Genomic DNA, 22,208 nt, shown 5'->3' on the forward strand with positions numbered 1-22,208 from the left:
GAGGGATCCTTTTTTGGTTAACTTGGAGTAATACAAATTTTGAGTGACTGGTCAGTCATGTGTAGTACATACTGTGAAAATGTCTTATGCTAAACAGAAAACTAATTTATACAATGTCGATTAAACTATTTTATATTTCAGTGGGTTTACTATGGGAAAGCACCTCTGAGGAATATATGGCTAGGATTACATATGGTATTACTTACATTTGAGTTTTTTTTATGCTTGAAAATATAGTTTTGGCATCTTATTTTTTATATTACTTGTTTGCAATGATCTCCTTTTAAATAATGCACAAATAAAATTTCCAGTCTGTCAAATATTCAATACCCTAGAAACTATTAAAATTAGAGTTAGGAACAAAAAGTATTTGATCAGAAACATTCATCATAAATACTAGCTTGATTCCTTACATCTTACAGTGAGAACCCTTCTCTCCCCATAATTTATCAAATATGGACTTGTAAATAGCTTTCTTACATAGTTTATGTAGGTACATGTGTTAAGATGCTAAGCTTTAATCCGAGTTTCCAAATAGATAGTATAAAATCAAATGGCAATGTGGCTATTTTTAGCCATGGATATCTGTATCCTATTCACGCAGCAACTGGTGGGAACTAAAAATAATCTATTTTAATAGTAGCTGAGAACCTGCTCACATTTGGGTCACGCAGACAAGTGCCCGGTAAAAGATTTAAGATCCCCCTCGTTCTGCTACTTGGCTGAAGCCTCCTCATCAAGCTGACTTTGCTGCCATTTGAAAGCTTGTTGAAAATCCATTAACTGGCAGGACTGCGAGAGCCGCAGTGCAGCAGCACACCTCAGCGCTGGAAGAATGTGGCTGCACACCAATTAAATTCTACTATTCCCGGGCATAGGGGATTGAGAGCCGTGTGCCAGTCAAGAATGCTCCAATATTATGTGCAGTGGCCGTGGATCAAGATACACACACAGAGGCTTATCTTAACTCTAGCAGCCGGACGGCGATGAGTCGAAAAAAAGCCCTGCAAGGATTTGAATAGAAGCTCCATTTAAATAATGCATTCGGAGGAAAACTGGATAGCAAACCAAGGACGCTAAATAATGCATTTCCTGGGTACAGCAGAGGGAAGAGAGGAGCAAGCTGGCACCTGTGGCAAGACTGTAGTCTGAGATAAAAGAATGTCACATTACCATTTTATCAAATGTTGTAAGTAAGAGATTACTGTTTTGATCATATTGTCTTGATTTTTTTTTATTTAATATGTCCATGTGTTTTGTTTCTAGAATCAAGGTAGGCACGGCAAGAGGAGAGGTGTAAGAGATGCTAAGTTCAGAGTAACGACAGGCAGTTGCTAGACTGCATATTGATGTGTGGTACAGACTAAAGCGCTTACTGCATATTGTAAATCTTTCATTTCTGCTGTCCTCTATGAAAATGGTTTAATTCTAAGGCACTCTATATATTTTCTATAATAGCTTAATGCATGCATTCTTTACAAAAAAAAAAAAAGCTAGAGGGTGTTGATACTAAATAGGTAGTGGTTAAAAAGTGCTTACATTATCATGTGAGATTAATAGCCTGGAAGGAGCAGGGCAACAAGTGTGTCTCTGATTTATTTTGGAATCCTTCATTCAGTGCTCCTGTTAGGCTGCACTGTAGCTATGTCTTCCAGATCCCCCAGTTCTGAACTGCAATGCTTAGCATTCCTTCTAACAGTCTTTAAAAATAAACTTTTAGCCTTCAACACTTTTTTTTTTTTTTTTTTTTTTTTTAAGAACCCCGATAAGGATTTATGCACACAAGATTTCTCCATAACAGAGGACATTCATGCCAGCTTTACCTTCAGGATGTCTTTATTGCAATGCAATTATTATTTGTGTACTGTTGCATAGCAATGAGGGTTTCAGATTAGGCAGGAGAAGGGTATATGGCAGGCACTTGTCTCAGCACAGTACTTGCCTGGGGAGATTTTAATTATCGTATTGGTTCCAGTTAAACAGAAATGATTTGCACAGTTGAGGGCTTTTCCTGTGCTATGACATTTGCAGAACAGTGGCATGTCTGACCTCTAGAAGTTCAGTCATTCATGTTTGGTCTTAATAACTGGTAAATATCTTGGTGTTTTTCTAGATACTTTCAGCTTAATTTCCTGCAAGGAAACTGGTCATATAAAAACATATGTTTCTGTCTTCCAGCCCTATCTTCTTGGTATCTCCTTCTCTAATAACTTTTAATATATGTATCCAGTTTCATTCAAATGTCAGCCAGAGATAATAGCACATCATCTTCGTGTTCACACTCTTTGTGCACCCTTGCTACCCTTGGCATATAGGGCCAGATTCATTGTTTCTTTCCCCCCTCTAAACCAGGAATGGGAAAATAAACTTACAAAATCAGACCCTTAGGATCCCTTTTATTTCCTGTATGGAAAACATGCTAATTCAGTGAATCTCGGTTGTAATCTAAGAGCACATGATGATGTTAAGCATTTTAAAAGCTGCCCTGACATTGGTTGACATTGAGCACTTTGAAAGCTTCTCTGCCATTGGCTAGTAGTCAAAATCATATGCAGATTTCTGCATCAAGGAAGGAATGATTACTCATCTTTGTCTTATTTTCTAATGATGAACTGTAATTGTAGTGGGTATGAAATCACTGGCATCAATATTTCCTGCTATTTTTAATAGCTTTTATCCTGGCATAGTTTAGGAAACTCATTTCTAGGAAGGTGGCTATTGGATGATTGTATACAAACTACAACAAAATATTACATTTAAGTGGCAATTTTCAAATAACCAGTAGAGTTGAAAACTATGCAGTGCTTTTTTTTTTTTTTTTTTTTTTTAATTTCCAAATGGAAAGAACACGTTGATTCTGTCGGAAGTTAGTAGCTGCAAAGTATATGCACTAAAACAGTTTGCCAACTTTGAATATTCAATGTATGGAAATCACACCTTATTTTACACACCTGATTTACAGTAACCATACCCACAGTAACCATACCCACAGAAAAACCCACAGTTATAAATGTGCACATGCTTTTTTTAGCTGTATTTGAGAAGGGTACTTTTCAATCAGGCCTTTTTACATGGGTAGAAACATTTAAGTTGGTAAATGTCTTTAAAAAAAAAAAAGTTCTTACTATTTGAATTTCATTAAGGGCATTGACCAGAACATAAGGACCAAAAACAAGTTCAGTATGCTACTATTTTTGCTGTATATAATAAGCATTAGGAAGACTGCCAATACTGAAATGAATATTCTATCAACATAGTGATTATTGTTATACCTGGTTGGTAGGGATGTGCACATTCAACATCGTGTTCAGTTTATTCCTTTTTTCCCCATTTTATTATAATAGTGCATACCATTTGCAAATGCGGAAGTCTATATTCAGAAATTAGCCAGATAAGTAGGATTTATCCGGCTAAGTAGTGGTTGCTGAATATCCGGCTATGTTCAGTGGCTGTTACTTGGATGGCTAAGTCAGTTATTCAGCTAACCCCGGAATGAGACGTGAAAAAAAAAAAAAGGATGGGGGTGATAGAGTTCACCAGACTGCATCGCGGCTGTGCATTTTAGCCTGCTGCGGTTGTGGCTGCAGCGCACACTATCACCCCCATGCCACCAACGAGAGAGGTGGTGTTATTTCCAGCAGTACTAGAATCAATTTTTCTAATCTCATCCTAACCCCCCTCCCCTTTCCCTCATTTAAATTATATCGCTGTGATGTGGTCATTATCACGTGTTAGGGCGTTATTGTGTGATAATGCCCTAACGCATGTGATAATGGCCCATCACGTTCTAATGAATGACCCTGTTTCTTTTTAGCTGGATAACTTGTGGGTGGTCAATGGGCAAAATGGGGTGGTGCTACTTAAGCTGGAAATGTTTTATTTAGTTGGACATGCTTGAGGTAGATCTTACATAAGTACGCCGGATTTTATAAGATACGAGTGTAGCTGCTCGTATCTTATAAAATCCGGGGTCGGCGCGCGCAAGGCTGCGCAAAATCGGCAGCCTGCATCCATTCCCTCCAAGGCTGCTCCGAAATCAGAGTGGCCTCTGAGGGAACTTTCCTTCCGCATCCTCCCCCCCTACCTTTGTTGCAGGCATAACTTGCGTGCACCGCCTCGGCATCCCCCAGCTGGGGGACTCGGGACAGCCCTCCCGGACCGCCCCGGGACTTACGCGTGTCCCGGGGCTTTGCTCGTGCCGGCGGCCTATGCAAAATAAGCGCGCCGGCGCAGGGCTTTTAAAATCTAGCCCTTTATATACAGTCGTCCCATGTATAGATCACAACGGTGTACAAAGTGACATTCATAGTTATAGCTCAACACAATGACAATGATTTGTTAAAGGTGTTGTTCACAGAGATTTCTAGGACATATTAATATATCTGGTACTTAAGACAAAGAGTATTTAAAATAAATGAAAATGATAGTTTTCTCGTCTTAGTGGGTTGTTTTTGGGAATATTACTTTTTCCTGAGTTGTTCTTCATGATTCAATTACCTTATGTTTTTCTTGACTTTGTGGCTCTGTATATTCTAAGTCAATTTATATGCATTTTTGAATAACCAAATTTTAAGCTCTCCTTTAAATTTTTTTTTCTATCTGATAAAATACATAACGTCTCAGGCAGAGAATTCCAGAGTTTTGGGTACACTATGGAAAACACATCTCTTATTTGCTTCAGATGTGGGCTTTGTATTGTGGAAATAGTCAAGTACTTTATTTTGAGATCTTAGTGTTTGTGGATTCTATGGTTGTAGTGTCACACTCCTAACAAGCCGGTCTCATTGAAATGAATGATGAAGATTATCGTTAATGTTTTATAGTAGATCCTGGATTGTACTGGTAAACAACGAAATTTTTAGCACAAGAATGTGGCCATTAGTGCAGTTCATGGCTATTATCACACACAATAAAATGAGGCATAATAGAAAAAATATCAACCATTCCCTCCTGGGCCATTAAAAACACCCATTCATATTTGGCCTGCCTTCCTAGACCCCTTATGCTTGTGGCAAGTGTTCTTGTGAAGGGATACTGGATGCTTGAGGAGGATAGCCACAGCCAACAAGAACTACTACCACCAGAACAGGCAAAGGAAGCTCCCACCCTTCCTAGGGAAGTCCCTACACCAGAGGATGAGCCACTGGCCCTGCAGGAAGAACATCAGGGCCCACGACAGCAATTGCTAAGCAGGCAGCCATGGCAGAGGAGGTAGTGAGCACATCTTTCCTCAAACATCTTTGCTGGGCATGCCAGAAGAATGTGTTAAGAAGGTATCTCCTCAATTCTTGGGCCATCCTGGAATTATATGATGAAATCAGAGGGAATCTGATCACGAAATGGACTCGCGCTATACCTGACCTCAACAAACTATTGGTCACCCTGCATTTCCTGGCATTTGAATCTTTCCAAACTACAGTAGGAGTCATCGGGGGAATGGCCCAGAGCACTTTTTCACACTGTCTGGGCCAGGTCATAGAGGCAGTATCTGACAGCATTGAGCACTACATAGCATTCCATTGGGACAGGCAGGACTTGATGGATATCAAGAGGTTTTTATGCCATTGCACACTTTCTCAATGTAGTGGGAGCTATTGACTGCACTCACATAGCCTTCCTCCCACCACATAATAGGGAGGAGATCTTCCACAACAGTGAAGCTCTTCCACTCCTTCAACTTGCAAATGATCTGTGAAGCATGACTGTTCATCCTCAACATAATGGCCAGGCACCCTGGAGCTGTGTACGATTCTTTTGTACTTAGAATTTGAGGATGGTCTCTAAGGTGATGACTGGCTCAGAGGTAAGACTTTTTCCACTATTTACTCTCTGGATCTGTTTCTATCACCCAGCTAGGACATGGTGGGGGGGGGGGGGGGGGGGGTGTGTGGGAAAATACAGCATTGTTTAAAAGATAAATGCCTAGTACTGTTAGGTATACATGCCAGAGCGCCAGGGCCTGGCTTTCTCTCCCCATGCTGGAGAGGCCTGCTAATGTTTTCCCACACAATGCACTTGCCACAAAGCTTTGAGTGGGCAGCCACTACACACTTTCTAAGGCTTCACTCAATAAATTTATCCTTTCCCAGCCTCACATTTCCAGCAGTAGAAATGGGTTACTCAGATTGGTTTAGCATCCACACTGCTGTTACTGCCAGATCATGTGTGGCTGGTTAGTCATTGGTCAGCCAGGATGTCAGCCACAGTTTGTCTTGACCATAACACAGTTAAATCCAAACCTGCAGCATGCCCATGATTTAGACTACCAACTTCAGTGTGTCAGCTCAGACCAATGAGTATCTGGGGAGGTCATATAGTGAGCAGCCAGGGACTAGGGATGCGAATCATTTATTTTTTTTTTTATAACTGGTTTTCATAGGAAATTTTTTGCCGAACCCCCCCCCCCCCAAAAAAAAAACAAACAACTTTCCTAAAGTCCATGGGGGTCCTGGGAGTGATCTCCTGTGGTTGGCCCCTGTCACATGGTAGGAGCAATGGACGGCCAGCTTCATCTTAGAAAATGGCGCGGGTCATCCATTGCTCCTTCCATGTGACAGGGGCCCGACGAATGGCACCAGCACCCCCTGTCACATGGTAAGGGCCATAGCGCCATTTTGTTTACTGGCAGCCGAGAGCGGGAGATCACTCCGGGACCCCTGCTGGACTACCAGGGACTTTAGGCAAGTTTTTTATTTTTTTGTCGGGAGGGTTGGGGTGTTATAATAAACTAAATTTGACGGGTTGGGATGGGATTGGCTTTTTTTTTCTTTAATAAATGTACCCCCCACTAACCCAAACAATGCATTTTCCCCGAAATTCAGGGAAAATCTGCTCTGGATTTGGGTCCTCCAAACCATGCCGAATTGGACTATTTCTTTGAAATTTTCCAATTTGGCAAAAACGATTGCACATCCCTACCAGGGACTTGCACTATCATACCACAAGGTTGAAGTTTATTGACTAGGACATCTGGCAGCTGTGATGTACAGCTCCAGAATTTGAGGACTAGAAAGTGGTATCTTTTGCTTTTTTTTTATCAGTGACCAGGCACACAGTTTTTAGGGACAGCACATGCAGTTAGCCATTCTGGAAGAGCTGACATAGAATAAGCAAGTCCTAACCTGTTCATAGAGTGTGAACACAAAGTGCCATGCACTTCATGTAGGGAAATAGTATTTGAAGGGCCATGCTAGCATAGAGGCAACCTTAGACTGTGTTATTACATGCTGGGAACTGCCACGGATATCTGCAAGTCACCGTGGGCTAAATGATGCAGCCATTCTGTGGTTTTGCACAGAAGATTTGGGATATGGTTGCCAGACCTGGCTTCTCACCCCCTGTTGCAATTCCCAACATGCTGGCAGAGAGGAGGTGCAACAAGGCCTCATGTTTCAACGCACCTTTGGAGTTCTGAAAAGTAGATTTCACTGTTTGGACAAAATGGGGGGGGGGGGAGCTTTAATGTATGTGCCACCCAGAGTAGCAGATATAGTGCTGCTCTGTTGTGTATTCCATAATCTCACCCTGCACCATGGTCTACCAATAAATATACTTCAGGACCTATCCCAGGGTCCCCCTGCCACAGATGCCCAGGACACCATGCTGAGTGGCAGCCAGCTTCACCAAAGCCTCATACAATAAATACCACTTTGCCTTTAGCACTCAACTATCTCTATCCCTTCCCCTTCCATGTAAGAAAGCTGAGCAGAGTGTTTGCAACAGATTTAGAGAATCTTTTTCACTCTGGCTTCCTCTGTTTGGGTCCATGTGTAAAGAAACCAGTTATGCCTAGTTAGCCTTCATTTTGACAATGCTGCAGTTCAGTGTACTCCAAGTAAAGAGAACAAATACATGAGGCTGCCCTACCATTTTCTGAATGAGTGTAAAACAACCATGTCTCTATATAGTGTTCACGTAGGCCTGGCAGCACTTTCACGGCGGGCCAGCCTCGCACGATCGGCGCTGACCCATTGGGGGCAGAGGATTCCTACAGGCCTTACTCCAGGCCCTCAGCCCACGCCCCTCCGAACAGCGGTAAGCCCAACCACCTTCCCCGATGTCAGAAGGCACGACCCGGAGCCCTTTAAAGGGCTGACGACTGCGCCATGCGTCGTGCGCCTAAGAAGCGCGATAAAGGGGCCTGCCCCTTTGCGCCCCTTCGTGCATTCCGGTGCTGACGGCAACCTCCTGAGACAACTGCTTTGCAATTTCACAGCCAGTGCTATTTTCATCTAGTCCACAGCCTTAGACTACAGAAATAGATAAGCTGCAACCCACTTACATAAGTAGAGGCACAAGTTATCAGCTGATCCCTAGTTACCTGCCGTCTCTGGTGACGTGAACCCTCGCTGCAACATCCAGATCAGCCTCACTATCTCTCCCCAAACTATCTAAGCTGCCCTTTCAACCGCAGCCTCCACGTCGGAGCACTGAAACCACCTTACCCGTCGCACACAAGCGCCACAACACGAGGAAATGATGCAAGCATACCCAATCCCCATCTTATATCACCATAACCTCTCTTACAACCACAGTTCCACTCAACCAGTACACTCATCCCCATCATGACCGCCCTCCTCACTCAAATCCTGGGACTAACTCTATTCTCACTAACCCTCTTCAATGTACAGTCGCTCACAAAGAAAACTATCATCCTCAATGACTATCTGCTAGACGGAAAGCCAGACAAGCCAATAGGTTGTCTAGCTATTTTCTGGTCATAGTGCAGATAGAACAAACCACTGGGCTCTTCCATTGTGAAGATACATCACCTCTGACTAAACAATGGGTCTTCTCTTTGCCTCAAGCTCATCTTTAGCAAACAGGTGTTAGAGAGATCCTCAAGGCAGGCCAGGCAGTACAGGCATATTAGTCATTCTCTGAAAGTCTGCCTGGTCCCAAGCCACAGTAGCAGCCGCCACCCTCTACACAGTCTGCTCTTGGCCTGTGCACAACACCACACCCTCGCTCCTCTTCCATAGTCACACAGCAGGTGGTGCCCTCTTCCAGCAGCCTACAACTAAGCATAATGCAAAGGTTTGTTATTGTACAAATTAAATGCCAAAATGTTTAAGCCAAACCTGTACTTTAGATTCTACAACAAATAGTTGCCAGCCATTTTTTAATATACACACAAACAAATGGAGTTACATATGCTTGAATTCAGGTAGGCCTACCCTGCCAGCATATACATATGGCAGAGTACGTGTGAAGTGGTGTGCCCTGTTGTGTCAGTCTCGACGTAGACTGTGTGCATGATTAGATGTACAGAGAGGAGGCTAAGGAAGCCACTGTCCTGAAAAAGGGGAACCTAAAATTGGAGTGCTGGCAGGTCTTAGGATCCTGCCCCCCCCCCCCCCCAACATCAGCAACATGCTGGCACAATGCCCTTCCCCAACCCATTTCTCTGTATAAACCCAACATTAAAGCCAAGAGGGGTTCTCTCTCTCTCTCTCTCTCCTCGTTCCTGCCATCTCTGTATCCACACATTCACTGGACAGCTTTACACCCATACCCCCCCCCCCCCCCCCCCCCCCCCCACCTCCAGACACTGCTAGGCCTCCCTGGTAGTTGAACCTAGGGGAATCATGCACATCCCCCAATTTACTGGACTGTTAGAAAAACTCCAGGAGCTAGGTGTATATTACAGGCAGATATCAGCTCATCCCAAAATGCGAGGCCTCGTATCGATGGTCTGACACTGGCAATGGCCACGCTCCACCCCACCCCCTCTCAATGCAAGATATCAACAGTGAGAGGCCTAGGGGGAATGTCATTGTACTGCTCATATCTCTGAGGCAGCCCTTGCCAAGAGTGGAAGCACTGAATCACTGCTCTCCAAGGCAAGGGTGTAACAAATGAAAGCACATGCACTGCCTGCGCAGGGGTATGCATTGGTGAGGTAAGGGAGGGAACTACCAGTCCAACGTCACCCCCCCCCCCCCCCCCCCAGACAGATATTGACAGAGACTGACACCACTCATCACTTACCCAGACACACATTGACCAACATATCTGTTGGATAGTGACTAACAGCAGCACTTTGTGCACCTACTCATGGCCAATGCACATATTCCTGGACTGTTTGTTCTCAAACAGCTTTAACGTCTGTGGCAGCCTGGTCCCTAACTGCTAATGAGGGAGTTGGAGTCCTTACTTGCCACATAACATTATTTACACAGACATGCATAAATGATATTTGTCAGACGCATATATGAGATGTACTTTGGCTGAGGTACTGACATGGGCCCCAAGGCCTCGGGTGGCACTAAATGGGTGTCTTGCAAGAGACCAACCCAGAAAGTGCATAAGTCATAATGGCCAACACATGAGACTTTTGAGAGCAGTAGGCCTCTACATTCAACACTGTGGCTGGTTTATGATGGATGACGTATATCTAACATCATATTCAAAAGCTGAAAAATATTATTAGGGAGAATGTGGTACCTAGGCATGAGACTCCTGTGGCCTGCAGCTGACCACTTTTTTTTTTTTCTAGGCATGAGACTAGACACCTAGCTGAGGATAGAGATACTATCAGCATACTTGCCTTACTCATCACATACTGTTAGTGACAAACACCACATGAGACACAGCCTATAGGAGAGCTACTCTTCCCTGGGAAGGCAGGATGGTCATCTGGAGCAGCAAGGATCTCTAACCCTAAGCCACCTGATAGTGGATTACTCTGCCCTTTCTGCATGCTGCTCACCCCAAGAAGTCCTCAGCCTTCGTGCTTTAAGGGTGCCCACAGATAGCTTAAGCAGTGGAACAGATACTAGCTAGAGCTTCAAACACACAACTATGCATAATTTCTAGGTACATACATACAGCTGCACAAGCTGACTAGCCCTGAGCTGGATGGGCCAAGGGCCATTGGTCGGCCCCTGTCACATGGTAGGAGCAAAGGACGGCTGGAGCCATCTTAAAAAAATGGGGTGGGCCATCCATTGCTCCTACCATGGGACAGGGGCCAACTAGTGGTACTGATGGCCCCTGTCACATGGTAAGGGCAAAGGGCCATCAGCACCATTTTGCTTACTAGCAGCCGACTGCCTGAGAGTGGGAGATCGCTCCTGGGACCCTGCTGGACCACCAAGGACTTTCTGCAAGTTTTGGGGGGGTTGGAAGGGTGTGAGGGGTTGTAATTAAATTTGAAGGGTTGGGGTGGCTTTGGGTTTCTCGTTTCAGGGCAGCCGGAAAAAATCGGTCTGAAACACAGGAAAACGAAATTTCCTGCAACTGGCCAATTAACTATGGCCAAATCAAAAGGTTCAGCCGCATCACATCTCTAATATATATTAGAGATGTGATGCATCTCACTTCCACCAGTCCTACGCCTTGAACCCAGCCTACCGGAGTTTAAAAAAACAACTAAAAACTTGGATATTTAGACAGGCGTTCCCTGACTCTTAATGTAACCAGGCTTCCCGACCTCCTTCCTTTTCTCTCTGCTCCCACCCTACCCATTGCTCATAGCCCTAAATCAATCCGCTGACAAACTATTCAGCTCAAGACAATATCCAGCCACAATATTAATTCTATTAAGGCAATCACCATCATATGCTCTTCAAGACTCTCTACTGTAACTATCACCTGTACAGTTGGGGTCTCATGGCCCATCTGTTCCCTGCTCATATGGATCGGAGCCAGTTACTTTGATCTGTCTATTTAACTGTTTACTTAACTGTTATTCAATTTTTACATGTTATCTGTTTATCTGTTTTTTAGTTTTTATTTGTTTACTGTAAATAAGCCAAGTTTAACTGTTTTAATGTAAAAAGCCACGGCCAGACCAAGCCCCGGGCGAGTTCCTGTTCTCTGTAAACCGGAATGATTTGTATCTTATGCAGGAATTTCGGTATAGAAAAATTAGAAAGAAATAAATAAATAAATATAGACTTAACATTTAATGCTTTTTGCAGAATCATGATTAAAACAAAGACCATAAAGCAGAAATGGCACCCCAATAGCTACAGTACAGTTGTCATGTTACAGCTGATAGCAGCATAACTATGTGATGGTAAGATAATGGGCCCCCACATGTAGAAAGAATACACTCAGGGAGGACAGCCTAAGGGTCACGGCAGCAGAGTTCAAGCAAAGGCCCCAGACAGTCCATGTAGAAAAAGCGCACTCAGGGGGATCAGTAGCAGAGTTCAGCAAGGAGGTAGCAGGACCAGAACCAAAGAGCTCAGCATGGAGGCCAAGGACCAGGACTAGACATGGAAGCAGGAGCCCCAGGAGAAGACACAGCAGCATGGAGGTAGCAGCAGGCTAAGATGAGATACCAGCATCTGGAGCAGGAGAAAAGAGACAGCAGCTGGACTGTGACAGATGCCTCAAGTAGACTGGAGAATGGGCAGAGCATAGAGGAAGGCATTAGACGAAGCCTGCAGGACAACAGTGGCACACAATAGACCAGACTCATCATAAAGCAAGCACAGAAACTCTGTAGTCAGGACAGGACCAGCAAGCTTCTCCCACCTAGCCGGTACAGGAACTCTGTATAGAGGACTGGCCAGGCGTGTCCATAAAGTCTTCTTGTTTGGGACTGTAAGCCAGCTATTTCTGTGGTTCATGGCCATTTGCCATGCCATGGATTGCCACTTGGGGAGGGCTTTCCCTGGGTTTTCTCTCAGGCTGGGGATTACTGAGTGGTATTGACACACTGCTGGGTAAGGCACAGGGGCAGGCTCTGCTCTGCATCCTTTGTAAAATCTCGGTCATTACTGTGGTTAGGTTAGTGACTAATTTTGCTACTGTTGTCAGAGCCTGTGCTCTGTGGACACGCAGGGCCTGGGTTTGCACGTTGACAGCCCTCCTCAGGTGCACTAGCTCTGCCTGTATCTGATATAGCTGGACACGATGGCTCCTTTCCAGCTGCTGTAGCATGGAGGCCTGTGGTGGTAATGGTGACAGAATTGGTGCTGATGCCAGAGCTGGTGCCATGGATACTGCTGTTGCAGTGCCTGTCATGTGGCAACAGGGATTTCCCCCCCCCCTCCAGAAGGGGTGTTAGGGAGCTGGTGAGCTGATTTGGCTCACTGCCTGCTGTCTCCTGCTGCCAATGTGCTGTTCTGCAGTGAGACCATTGACTGGATCCCTCCTCCATTAAGGCCAAAAGAGTTACACGGACATTGAGTGGGCTGGCTGAGCCCAGGTCTTCCGTGAGCAGGCTATGCTGCTGTTCCTCTTCCTCCTCCTCACTGAACTGGGTCTCTGCATCCATAAGCAAAGGGGCATGGAAAAGTCCAGCTGCAGGGCTGCTCCCTGGAGTTTGCCAGCTGGGACTGGCAGAGTCCTGGGCATGAGTTGTGGAAACAAGAAGACACAAGTACCAAAGCTAAGAGGTACACACATGGAAAATTTGGCATAACATGCACACTTTGTTTGTTTGAGATGCAATGTGAGCATTTTATGCCAAATGATGTGCACAACATTTAACAGCCTGGCCATTTTACAAGTGAGCTGAACTTACCGGCTCTGGCTTGCGTGATGTCTAGCTGCTCAGCCGTGCTTTCAAACATCTCCAGTCCCAGCTGCTGGATGAGGCACTCCTCCATGGGCATGAGTAGTATTGGGCACAGGGCTCCTCCGCTGGTCTGTCAAACTTTTATTTCTGCTGCACACCTTCATCTTTAATTGTGCCTTGATGTCCCGGTACCTGGGGGGGGGGGGGGGGGGGCAGCTGCTTGGCATTGCACTGGACACCCTTTCTCCTTGACATTTCCTGGACAATAGTGTGCCAGATCTGGCTCTTGGAGGTCCTGCCGGCACAGATTCTAAATAGCATTGGGTAATGCAATAATCAGTTCATTGTCCTAGGTGCTGAACTTGAGTGCCCTCAGGTGAGGTCATCCTGCTGCCTAGCTCCTAGAGGGGGGTGCCACTTCCTCTTCTGAAGAGGTGTCCTCTTTCCTCATGCTCACTCCACTCCCTTCCCCTCCTGCCTCTCTATTCCTGCCCCTACTCCTACTCCTCCTTCCCTTAGTATTCCTGCCCTCATCCTATCGCCTCTCCTTTTTCCTCTTTCACCATGCCTCTCCATCCTTCCTTTCCACAACCACACCTCCTCACTCCTCCACATTACTACCACCATTCCTTCTCATACCTCCTCTCCTCCTCACCATTCCTCCACTAAAAAAAAAAAACCAAACATGACAAACTTCAAAAATCTTTCACTCACACCAAAATACAAGAGACCAAGGAAAAGGGAAACAGAAAACAAGACGACTCACTCAGATTTCACTAGACTTCCTCTATACTCCTACCAAAAAACTCAGCTCCTCTCCTATCTCTCCCATGTCTGACATACCCTCAGAGGTAGCTGCAGGAAGCCGGGATATATAAACAAACAAATAGCACATGAGACATGGCTAATGACGCACAACGCAATGATGCATGGCATTTCATGATACAGATTCGCCCTTTGTGGTACTGCATCAGACTTTGCAGAAATTGTCGATGCGGAAGGAAGGCTCATCCCCTAACATGACCCTTTTTTTTTTTTTTTATCACAGGTACTATTTCTTCTATATTTATAGCAAAATAATTGTAGGCCTAAGTGATGACTGTTTTTGTATTCTTTTTTTTCCTGATCAACTGAAAGAGTTCTTGGTAGGGATGTGCAGAAGGGACGGATTCAGTATTCGTATTTGTCGGAACCCAAATACGTTGCATTCATTTTCATAGGGAGAAACCCGATTCGTCCATTAGTTGAATTCGGTATTCGTTTTCCATTAAAATTGGAAAAACAAACACAAAACCCTTCCCAACCCTTTAAATTTAACTACTGCCCCCCCCCCCCCCCCCAAGACTTGCCAAAAGTCCCTGGTGGTCCAGCGGGGGTCCTGGAGTGATCTCCTGCACTCTGGCTGCTGGCTGCCAGTATTCAAAATGGTGCTGATAGCCTTTGCCCTTACTATGTTACGGGGCTACTGGTGCCATTTGTGAGCCCCGTCACATGGTAGGAGCAGTGGACAGCCGGCACCATCTAGTGCTCCTACCATGTGACAGGGGCCGACCTATGGCACCAGTAGCCCCTGTGACATAGTAAGGGCAAAGGCTATCAGCGCCATTTTGAATACCGGCAGCCGATGGCCAGAGTGCAAGAGATCACTCCAGGACCCCAACTGGACCACCAGGGATGTTTGGCAAGTCTTGGGGGTGTCAGGAGGGTGGGGGTTTTATTCATTAATGATACGTTGCATTCATGTGGGTTCACCATATGTTTCGGGAACCCACAAATGCAATGAATAGAGACCTATATGTTGCGGATTGCGCATTCGTTCAAAACGAATGCACATCCCTAGTTCTTGGAATCCAGAAGACCTGTGACATCCTCTCCAGACTCTACTTAATAGGGCATTAGTGTGCTGTTTTTGATCCATGTTAAGCCTGCTTCTTATGTGATTTCTTTTTTCCATTTTTTCTTTTTGTACTCCCTGCGATTTTCCTGCCTCTCTCACAGAGGTTGTTAGATTTTGTTTATAGAAACTACAGGTGTTTAAATTTATATTTTGTTTAAATATTTACTTTGCATGATTTTCTCACGTAGTTACTTTACTTATCAATGACATACCTAGCTGTAATCCTAGTTTTAAGCTAGCTTTTGCAACTTATGGAACCGCCTGACACTATTGTTTAGGCAATAGACCTCAGTTCACATCTAAAGTTTAGTATATTCATATACAATGGATTCACATTGTCAAATCAGCTCATTTCCATCCAACAACCAATGGTTAGGATGATAAAGGATGTATTGAAATAGATTAGTGACTGAAATGGACACCTCACAAGTTTCCTGCTATTGCAGCACAGCACACTACATGCTGTACTACCACCAAGAGGATTCCAGCTGAACTTAATAAATTGACAATGTATGAATGCTGGATCTCATGCATCCTGATATGACTGAAGACTACCAAAGGTTTTTGACAGTGATGGCACTGACAATGGGGAATGAAGACTTTCGCGTTTGTGCTATCTGATCCTGTCTGTTAGGAACTATAGTTCTGGACCATTGTAGATGCCTGCAATTGTGACTCAAGCTACTGGACTGGTATCATACTGAACTCAGACACCGGATGGTCTGGTGTTGTGTTGGCATGTTGGCCAAATGAGGTCAAGTTCTAGTGCCAAAGCTTTCCATGGAGCTTATCAATGATCGTCCTCAGCCCTGAACCATACTGTCCTTTCCTGAAGTATAATGAACTGTTCTGGCATTTGACAATCAACCAGACCAGAAACTCAGGGGTCAAGAGGTTGTCACCAGGCCTGCAGAGAAAGTTCCACCCCAGAGTTTGACCCAATATGGCCAAAGTAGTAGCTGTATCTGAAGGATTGTTAGTTGGGGGTGGGGGAGAGGGGACAATTGTAGTGTTGACTCCTTCATCGTTCCATATCAGGAAGTGTAAGAACCACAGGTTGCATACAGTTTCTCTTGCAGCCCTGTTTCAGCCAGCTTTCTGATCACTGTGTTGCTTCAACAGTGTATTTGCACATAGTTGCAATAAAGGTTCTCTGTGCTCAGGAGCCTGTATCCTTCATTTCATATATAATAGAAGAGACTGGAAAAGGACCTGAAGCAGTGAAATAGAGAACAAGTTTGGGGTTTGCAACAAGTTAGGGATATGCATTGCATTCAAAGACAAGAAATAGTCTTTCAGACTTGATGAAAGGCAAATAATTTTTGCTATCATAGATAGCAGTAGTTCTCAATGTGGGCCACAATAGAACTAGAGATATCAATTTGCTGTGGGCTTATTTAAGATTCAAGAGAACCTCTAGATCTAATCAGATGCTGCTTCACTAAAATCACTCTTTATTTGGATTTAGCTGTCACTAATCTCTGTTTAAATATTAATATTGGGGCATTAATTTGCTGTGGGGTCATTTAAAGCAAAAGATAAAAATTCCAGAAAGTCCTTCTGAAACTAGCTTGGGGGCTGCTGACTCATAGAGCCAGCAGGGGTCAATCAGATCCTTTGTGGGCTGTGTTCAGCTAAGTAAAAAATTTAAGTAAAAAAGTTTGTTTGCCAATCAGGGGGGAGGGTCTCTTGAAACTCAATTGCAGATACAAGGTCCTGAGAACAACCTTGATCAAGGGTTAACTGTTTAACTCCCTCCCTCTCTGCCCCTCTACCCACCCATCCCTGGGGTTGGTTTTATGATATATTCTCTTGAATACATAATTGGCAACAATATAGGGTGGAAATTTGATAATTCCTCCGGTGTTATCCAAAATGAGGACTATCCAATGCAACATTTGTGGAGCCTTTATATTGAGGGCAATCATCTGGAAACTTAGGGCTTTCCCCATTTGTTCAGAACTCTCTTCCCTCAAAAAGGAGCTGGCTAAAGCAGAATTAGCTGCAATAAAAGTTTCACCCACTCCACAGTATTCCAAGATTAATTCCTCATTACCGCAAAAAAAAAGGAAAAATTTATAATGGGCTCAGGTAGGATAAGTCCTATGACCCACAGACACCCATTCTACACAATTTGTGAGGCCACATGTCTCCCCCCTCCCCCCACTTACACAGGACGACAAGGAACCCAAAAAACAGGATTACGGTGGGCTCTGGCAGAGTTAGATTGAAGTGGAAACACACTCAAGTGACACAAGTACAAAATGCCTTATCTGTATCACAAGTATAAAGCTCTGGTGAAAGATTGACGTGGTATCTGAAAAGAGAGAAGAAACCCAATGCATACATAAATTCCAAAATACAATCAATAACCAAAGAAAAAAGCGTATAGTGCCTCTGACAGTCACCCAGCACAAATTTGGGAACTCTTCTAGAGGGAAACACTACAGCTAAAATCCTTCCAGGATCATCGGCCAGCAGAAATGCTATTCAGATAGTCAAAACAATCCAAGAAGAAAGCAAAGACTCAAGTTGATATCATTCATCTGGGAACAAATGACCTTGCATCCAAGCAGTACAGCTTTCCAGTCTCTAGCGAAGCAGATTAGTCACATGGTGACAACCATCACCTTTTCAGAAGTGTTACCTGTTCAGGGGAAGGAGAGGCTAAGCCATATTGATAACTTCAATGTATGGCTCAAATCCTGGTGTAAGGAACAAAGCTTTGGATTTATTGGGGGCTGAGGCCGTGTATGGAACAATAAAAAGCTATGTCAAAGATAGCTTACATCTGTCTGTGGCAGGAAGAAGGATCCTAAGAGATCAATTCAAATCCTACATCATAAGGCATTTAAACTAGAAGCAGAGGGTGGCAGAAAAATTAGAATGTCACCCCTCAAATCCAAATGCAATGGAAAAGGGTGAAGTGGATAACAAAACTCAACTATAGTCACAAAAGGAGACCAAGAAAAGCAGTAACCTGAACGAGAGAAGCTGGAAAGCTCTGAGCACAAATGCTTGTGGTTTGGATAATAAAATCCCAGATCTGCAAGCCCTAATGGTAGAGGAAGAACTCGACAGAGATCTGGTTGAAGACATCCAAAAGATGGGAAAGAAGGGAGACGTGGGTGGTTAAAATCTCCAACAATCTGCCAGATGTAGACTGGAGAATCCCTTCTGCAGAATCTAACAGTGGTAGAGAGAGCCCCTTGCAGGGCATCCACTGTTCAAACAAATGGTAATGGAACCCAGGAGGGAGGGAGCTATACTCAATTTAGTGCTCACTAATGGAGATAATGTCTCTAATCTCCAGGTGGGTGCCCACCTCAACACCAGTGATCATCAAACGGTATGGTTTCATATCACAAATAGGATACGGAGAAGGAACACGAAGACCCAAGTTTTTTGCAGTTCAAAAACAGGGACTTTGATGAAATGGGGAAGTACCTGGAGGAAGAACTAGAAGGCTGGGAGAACAAGAGATGTGGACCAAACTAAAAGGAGCAATTACCAAGGCAATGAATCTATATGTTAGAAAAGTAAAGAGATTTAATTTTTCTCTTGCTTATCTGGTTTTCAAAGGAGATGGCTGACAAAAGCTAAAAACAGCATTCAAGGATCCCAAAGGGAGGAGCACAAGGAAGAATATCTAGTGGAACTGAGGGAGACAAAGTACTCAAAGCGAAAAGTCAAGCAGAAGAAAGGATTGCCAAAGAGGTAAAGCGAGCTGGTATCTAAGCATTATAAAACTACTGACACAAATGGAACTTGTAATTAATATTGATAAAACAGAATTTCTACACTTAGAAAAAATTCTGAAATCGGTCAAACCTCAATTCTCAAAGACAACCAGAAAATTGAACTAACTGGAAAAGTTCGTAACCTGGGAATAATTATTAGAGATGTGAATCGTGTCCTCGATCGTCTTAACGATCGATTTCGGCTGGGAGGGGGAGGGAATCGTATTGTTGCCATTTGGGTGTGTAAACTATCGTGAAAAATCGTTAAAATCGTGAGCCGGCTGATATGATACAGACTTTCAGATACTTGAAAGGTGTTAATGATCAAAAGACAACGACAAACCTTTTCCTAAGGAAAAAAATCAGCAGAACCAGGGGTCACGATTTGAAGCTCCAGGGAGGAAGATTCAGAACCAATGTCAGGAAGTATTTCTTCACGGAGAGGGTGGTGGATGCCTGGAATGCCCTTCCGGAGGATGTGGTGAAGACCAGAACTGTGAAGGACTTCAAAGGGGCGTGGGATAAACACTGTGGATCCATAAAGTCAAGAGGCTGCCAATGAAGAGTGGGTGACTCGCCAGAATGATGGCTACTGCCTGGAGTCAATACCCTTATTAAATAAACATACACAGGCTTGACTCCAACATCGCTCTAAGCTTCAACAGCAAGAGGAAATGTGGAAAAAAGGATTCACACTCACAAAGAGGGGAGTAGCTGGCTTGTTACGGCGGTTACTACCCCAAATCAAATAAGCCTGATACTTCACTTTCAATGCATATACAGCATAGTTCTCTGATTCAACGGCAGGGGAGAAGAAAAACTGATACTTCACACATCCAGCAGAGCTCTCTGCTTCAACGGCAGAGGAGAAGAAAAGAGGGTTCGCACTCACAAAGCGGGGAGTAGCTGGCTTGTTACGGCGGTTACTACCCCAAACCAAATGGGCCTGATACTTCACTTTCGATGCACATCCAGCATGGCTCTATGCTTCAACGGCATGGGAGAAGACTTATACGTCACGCATATCCAGCATAGCTCCCTGCTTCAACGGCAGGGGAGAAGAAAAACAACCAATAAGGGCTAATAACATAGTCTGGGTAAAACAAATAAGCATGGGTGCAGCTTGCTTATTGCGGCGGCTACTACCCCAAACTAATCAAGCTAGATATTTCACTTGGATGCAGCTCCATCACTGCTCTCTACATTAAAGGTGGGGATGGAAGGGAAATAGAACCAAGAGCTAAGAGAAACAGATAAGTATGAGAGAAAATATGTGTGAAGCTTGCTGGGCAGACTAGATGGGCCATTTGGTCTTCTTCTGCCGTCGTTTCTATGTTTCTAAAACCCACCCCGACCCTTTAAATTAAATCCCCCACCCTCCCGAACCCCCCCAAATGCTTTAAATTACCTGGGGATCCGGCGGTGGTCCAGAACGGCGGCGGTCCGGAACGGCCCCCTCAATAGAATCGTGTTGTCTTCAGCCGGCGCCATTTTTCAAAATGGCCGCCGCAATATGGCGGCAGCCATAGACAAAAACGATTCGACGGAGGAGGTCGTTCCGGACCCCCGCTGGACTTTTGGCAAGTCTTGTGGGGGTCAGGAGGCCCCCCCAAGCTGGCCAAAAGTTTCCTGGGAGTCCAGCGGGGTTCCGGGAGCAATTTCTTGCCGCGAATCGTTTTCATATGGAAAATGGCGCCGGCAGGAGATTGAGTGCAGGAGGTCGTTCAGCGGCGATCCGGAACCCCCGCTGAATGACCTCCTGCAGTCCATCTCCTGCCGGCGCCATTTTCCGTACGAAAACGATTTGCGGCAAGAAATCGCTCCCGGAACCCCGCTGGACTCCCAGGAAACTTTTGGCCAGCTTGGGGGGGCCTCCTGACCCCCACAAGACTTGCCAAAAGTCCAGCGGGGGTCCGGAACGACCTCCTCCGTCGAATCGTTTTTGTCTATGGCTGCCGCCATATTGCGGCGGCCATTTTGAAAAATGGCGCCGGCTGAAGACAACACGATTCTATTGAGGGGGCCGTTCCGGACCGCCGCCGTTCTGGACCACCGCCGGATCCCCAGGTAATTTAAAGCATTGGGGGGGGGGGGGGGGTTCGGGAGGGTGGGATTTAATTTAAAGGGTCGGGGGTGGGTTTTAGGGGGTTTTAGTGTGCCGGTTTTCCTGCCCTCCCCCTTCCCCCAATTTACGATTTTTTAATGATAAATCGGGGGAATTGGTATTGTATCGTGGCCCTAACGATTTTTTGATGATTTAAAATATATCGGACGATATTTTAAATCGTCAAAAAACGATTTACATCCCTAATAATTATAGACCCTGAAATCAATCTGAAACGCATCACTAAAAGTAAAGGAAGGTTATGCAAAGCTTATGGTACTCAGAAAACTTAAACCACTACTAACTCAAAAGACTTCCGAAGAATTCTACAGGCACTAATTTTCTCCAGCACAGACTACTGCAATGCCCTTATGCTAGGACTACGAAATATGACATTAAGACCACTGCAAATGCTACAGAACACAGCAGCTAGAATACTAATCGGAAAAAGGAGGGACCATATAAACTGAAACCCTAGCAGAGTTACATTGGCTACCAATTGAACACAGAATTAAATACAAAACCCTATGTATCATTTACAAACTAATTTATGATGAGAAATCAGATTGGCTAAACACAGCATTACTGGTACGTACGCCACACAGGAATCTCCGATCAGCAAATAAAGCACTCCTAACCATTCCATCAGTTAAAACAGCAAGACTGACCCAAGTGAGAGAGAGAGAACCCTATCACTAGCAAGACCCATAATCTGGAACACAATGCCTCCAGAGATCAGACTACAAAGTGATCTAAAGACATTCAAGAAAAGTTTAAAAACATGGCTTTTTAAACAAGCATTTTACAAAGAGACGAGAGAATAGAGAAATTATTCAGGAAAAGACAAAGGCACAGACACACAGTAAATAGAACTTTACAGTAGATTAGTCTATGAACTCTACACCACAACAAACATAACTATAATACTATGTGTGATAAAACTACCCGTGTAAGTACCTTGGTACAACTGGTCATGAACTACTTCGCTAAATG

General features: G+C 44.5%; 1 protein-coding gene across 1 annotated transcript in view; it reads left to right on the plus strand.

The window, feature by feature from the left end:
• Positions 1 to 677: 677 nt before the first annotated feature.
• Positions 678 to 22,208, plus strand: part of LOC115092484 (unconventional myosin-XVI-like) — a 334,559-nt gene continuing 313,028 nt past the window's right edge. The window contains exon 1 of the mRNA XM_029603324.1: positions 678 to 1,189. Within this exon, the coding sequence (XP_029459184.1) occupies positions 1,162 to 1,189 (28 nt within the window). The 5' untranslated portion in view covers positions 678 to 1,161. The remainder of the gene's footprint in view (positions 1,190 to 22,208) is intronic.

This window comes from Rhinatrema bivittatum, chromosome 5 (assembly GCF_901001135.1).
Source record: "Rhinatrema bivittatum chromosome 5, aRhiBiv1.1, whole genome shotgun sequence".
In the NCBI taxonomy this organism is placed as follows: domain Eukaryota; kingdom Metazoa; phylum Chordata; class Amphibia; order Gymnophiona; family Rhinatrematidae; genus Rhinatrema; species Rhinatrema bivittatum.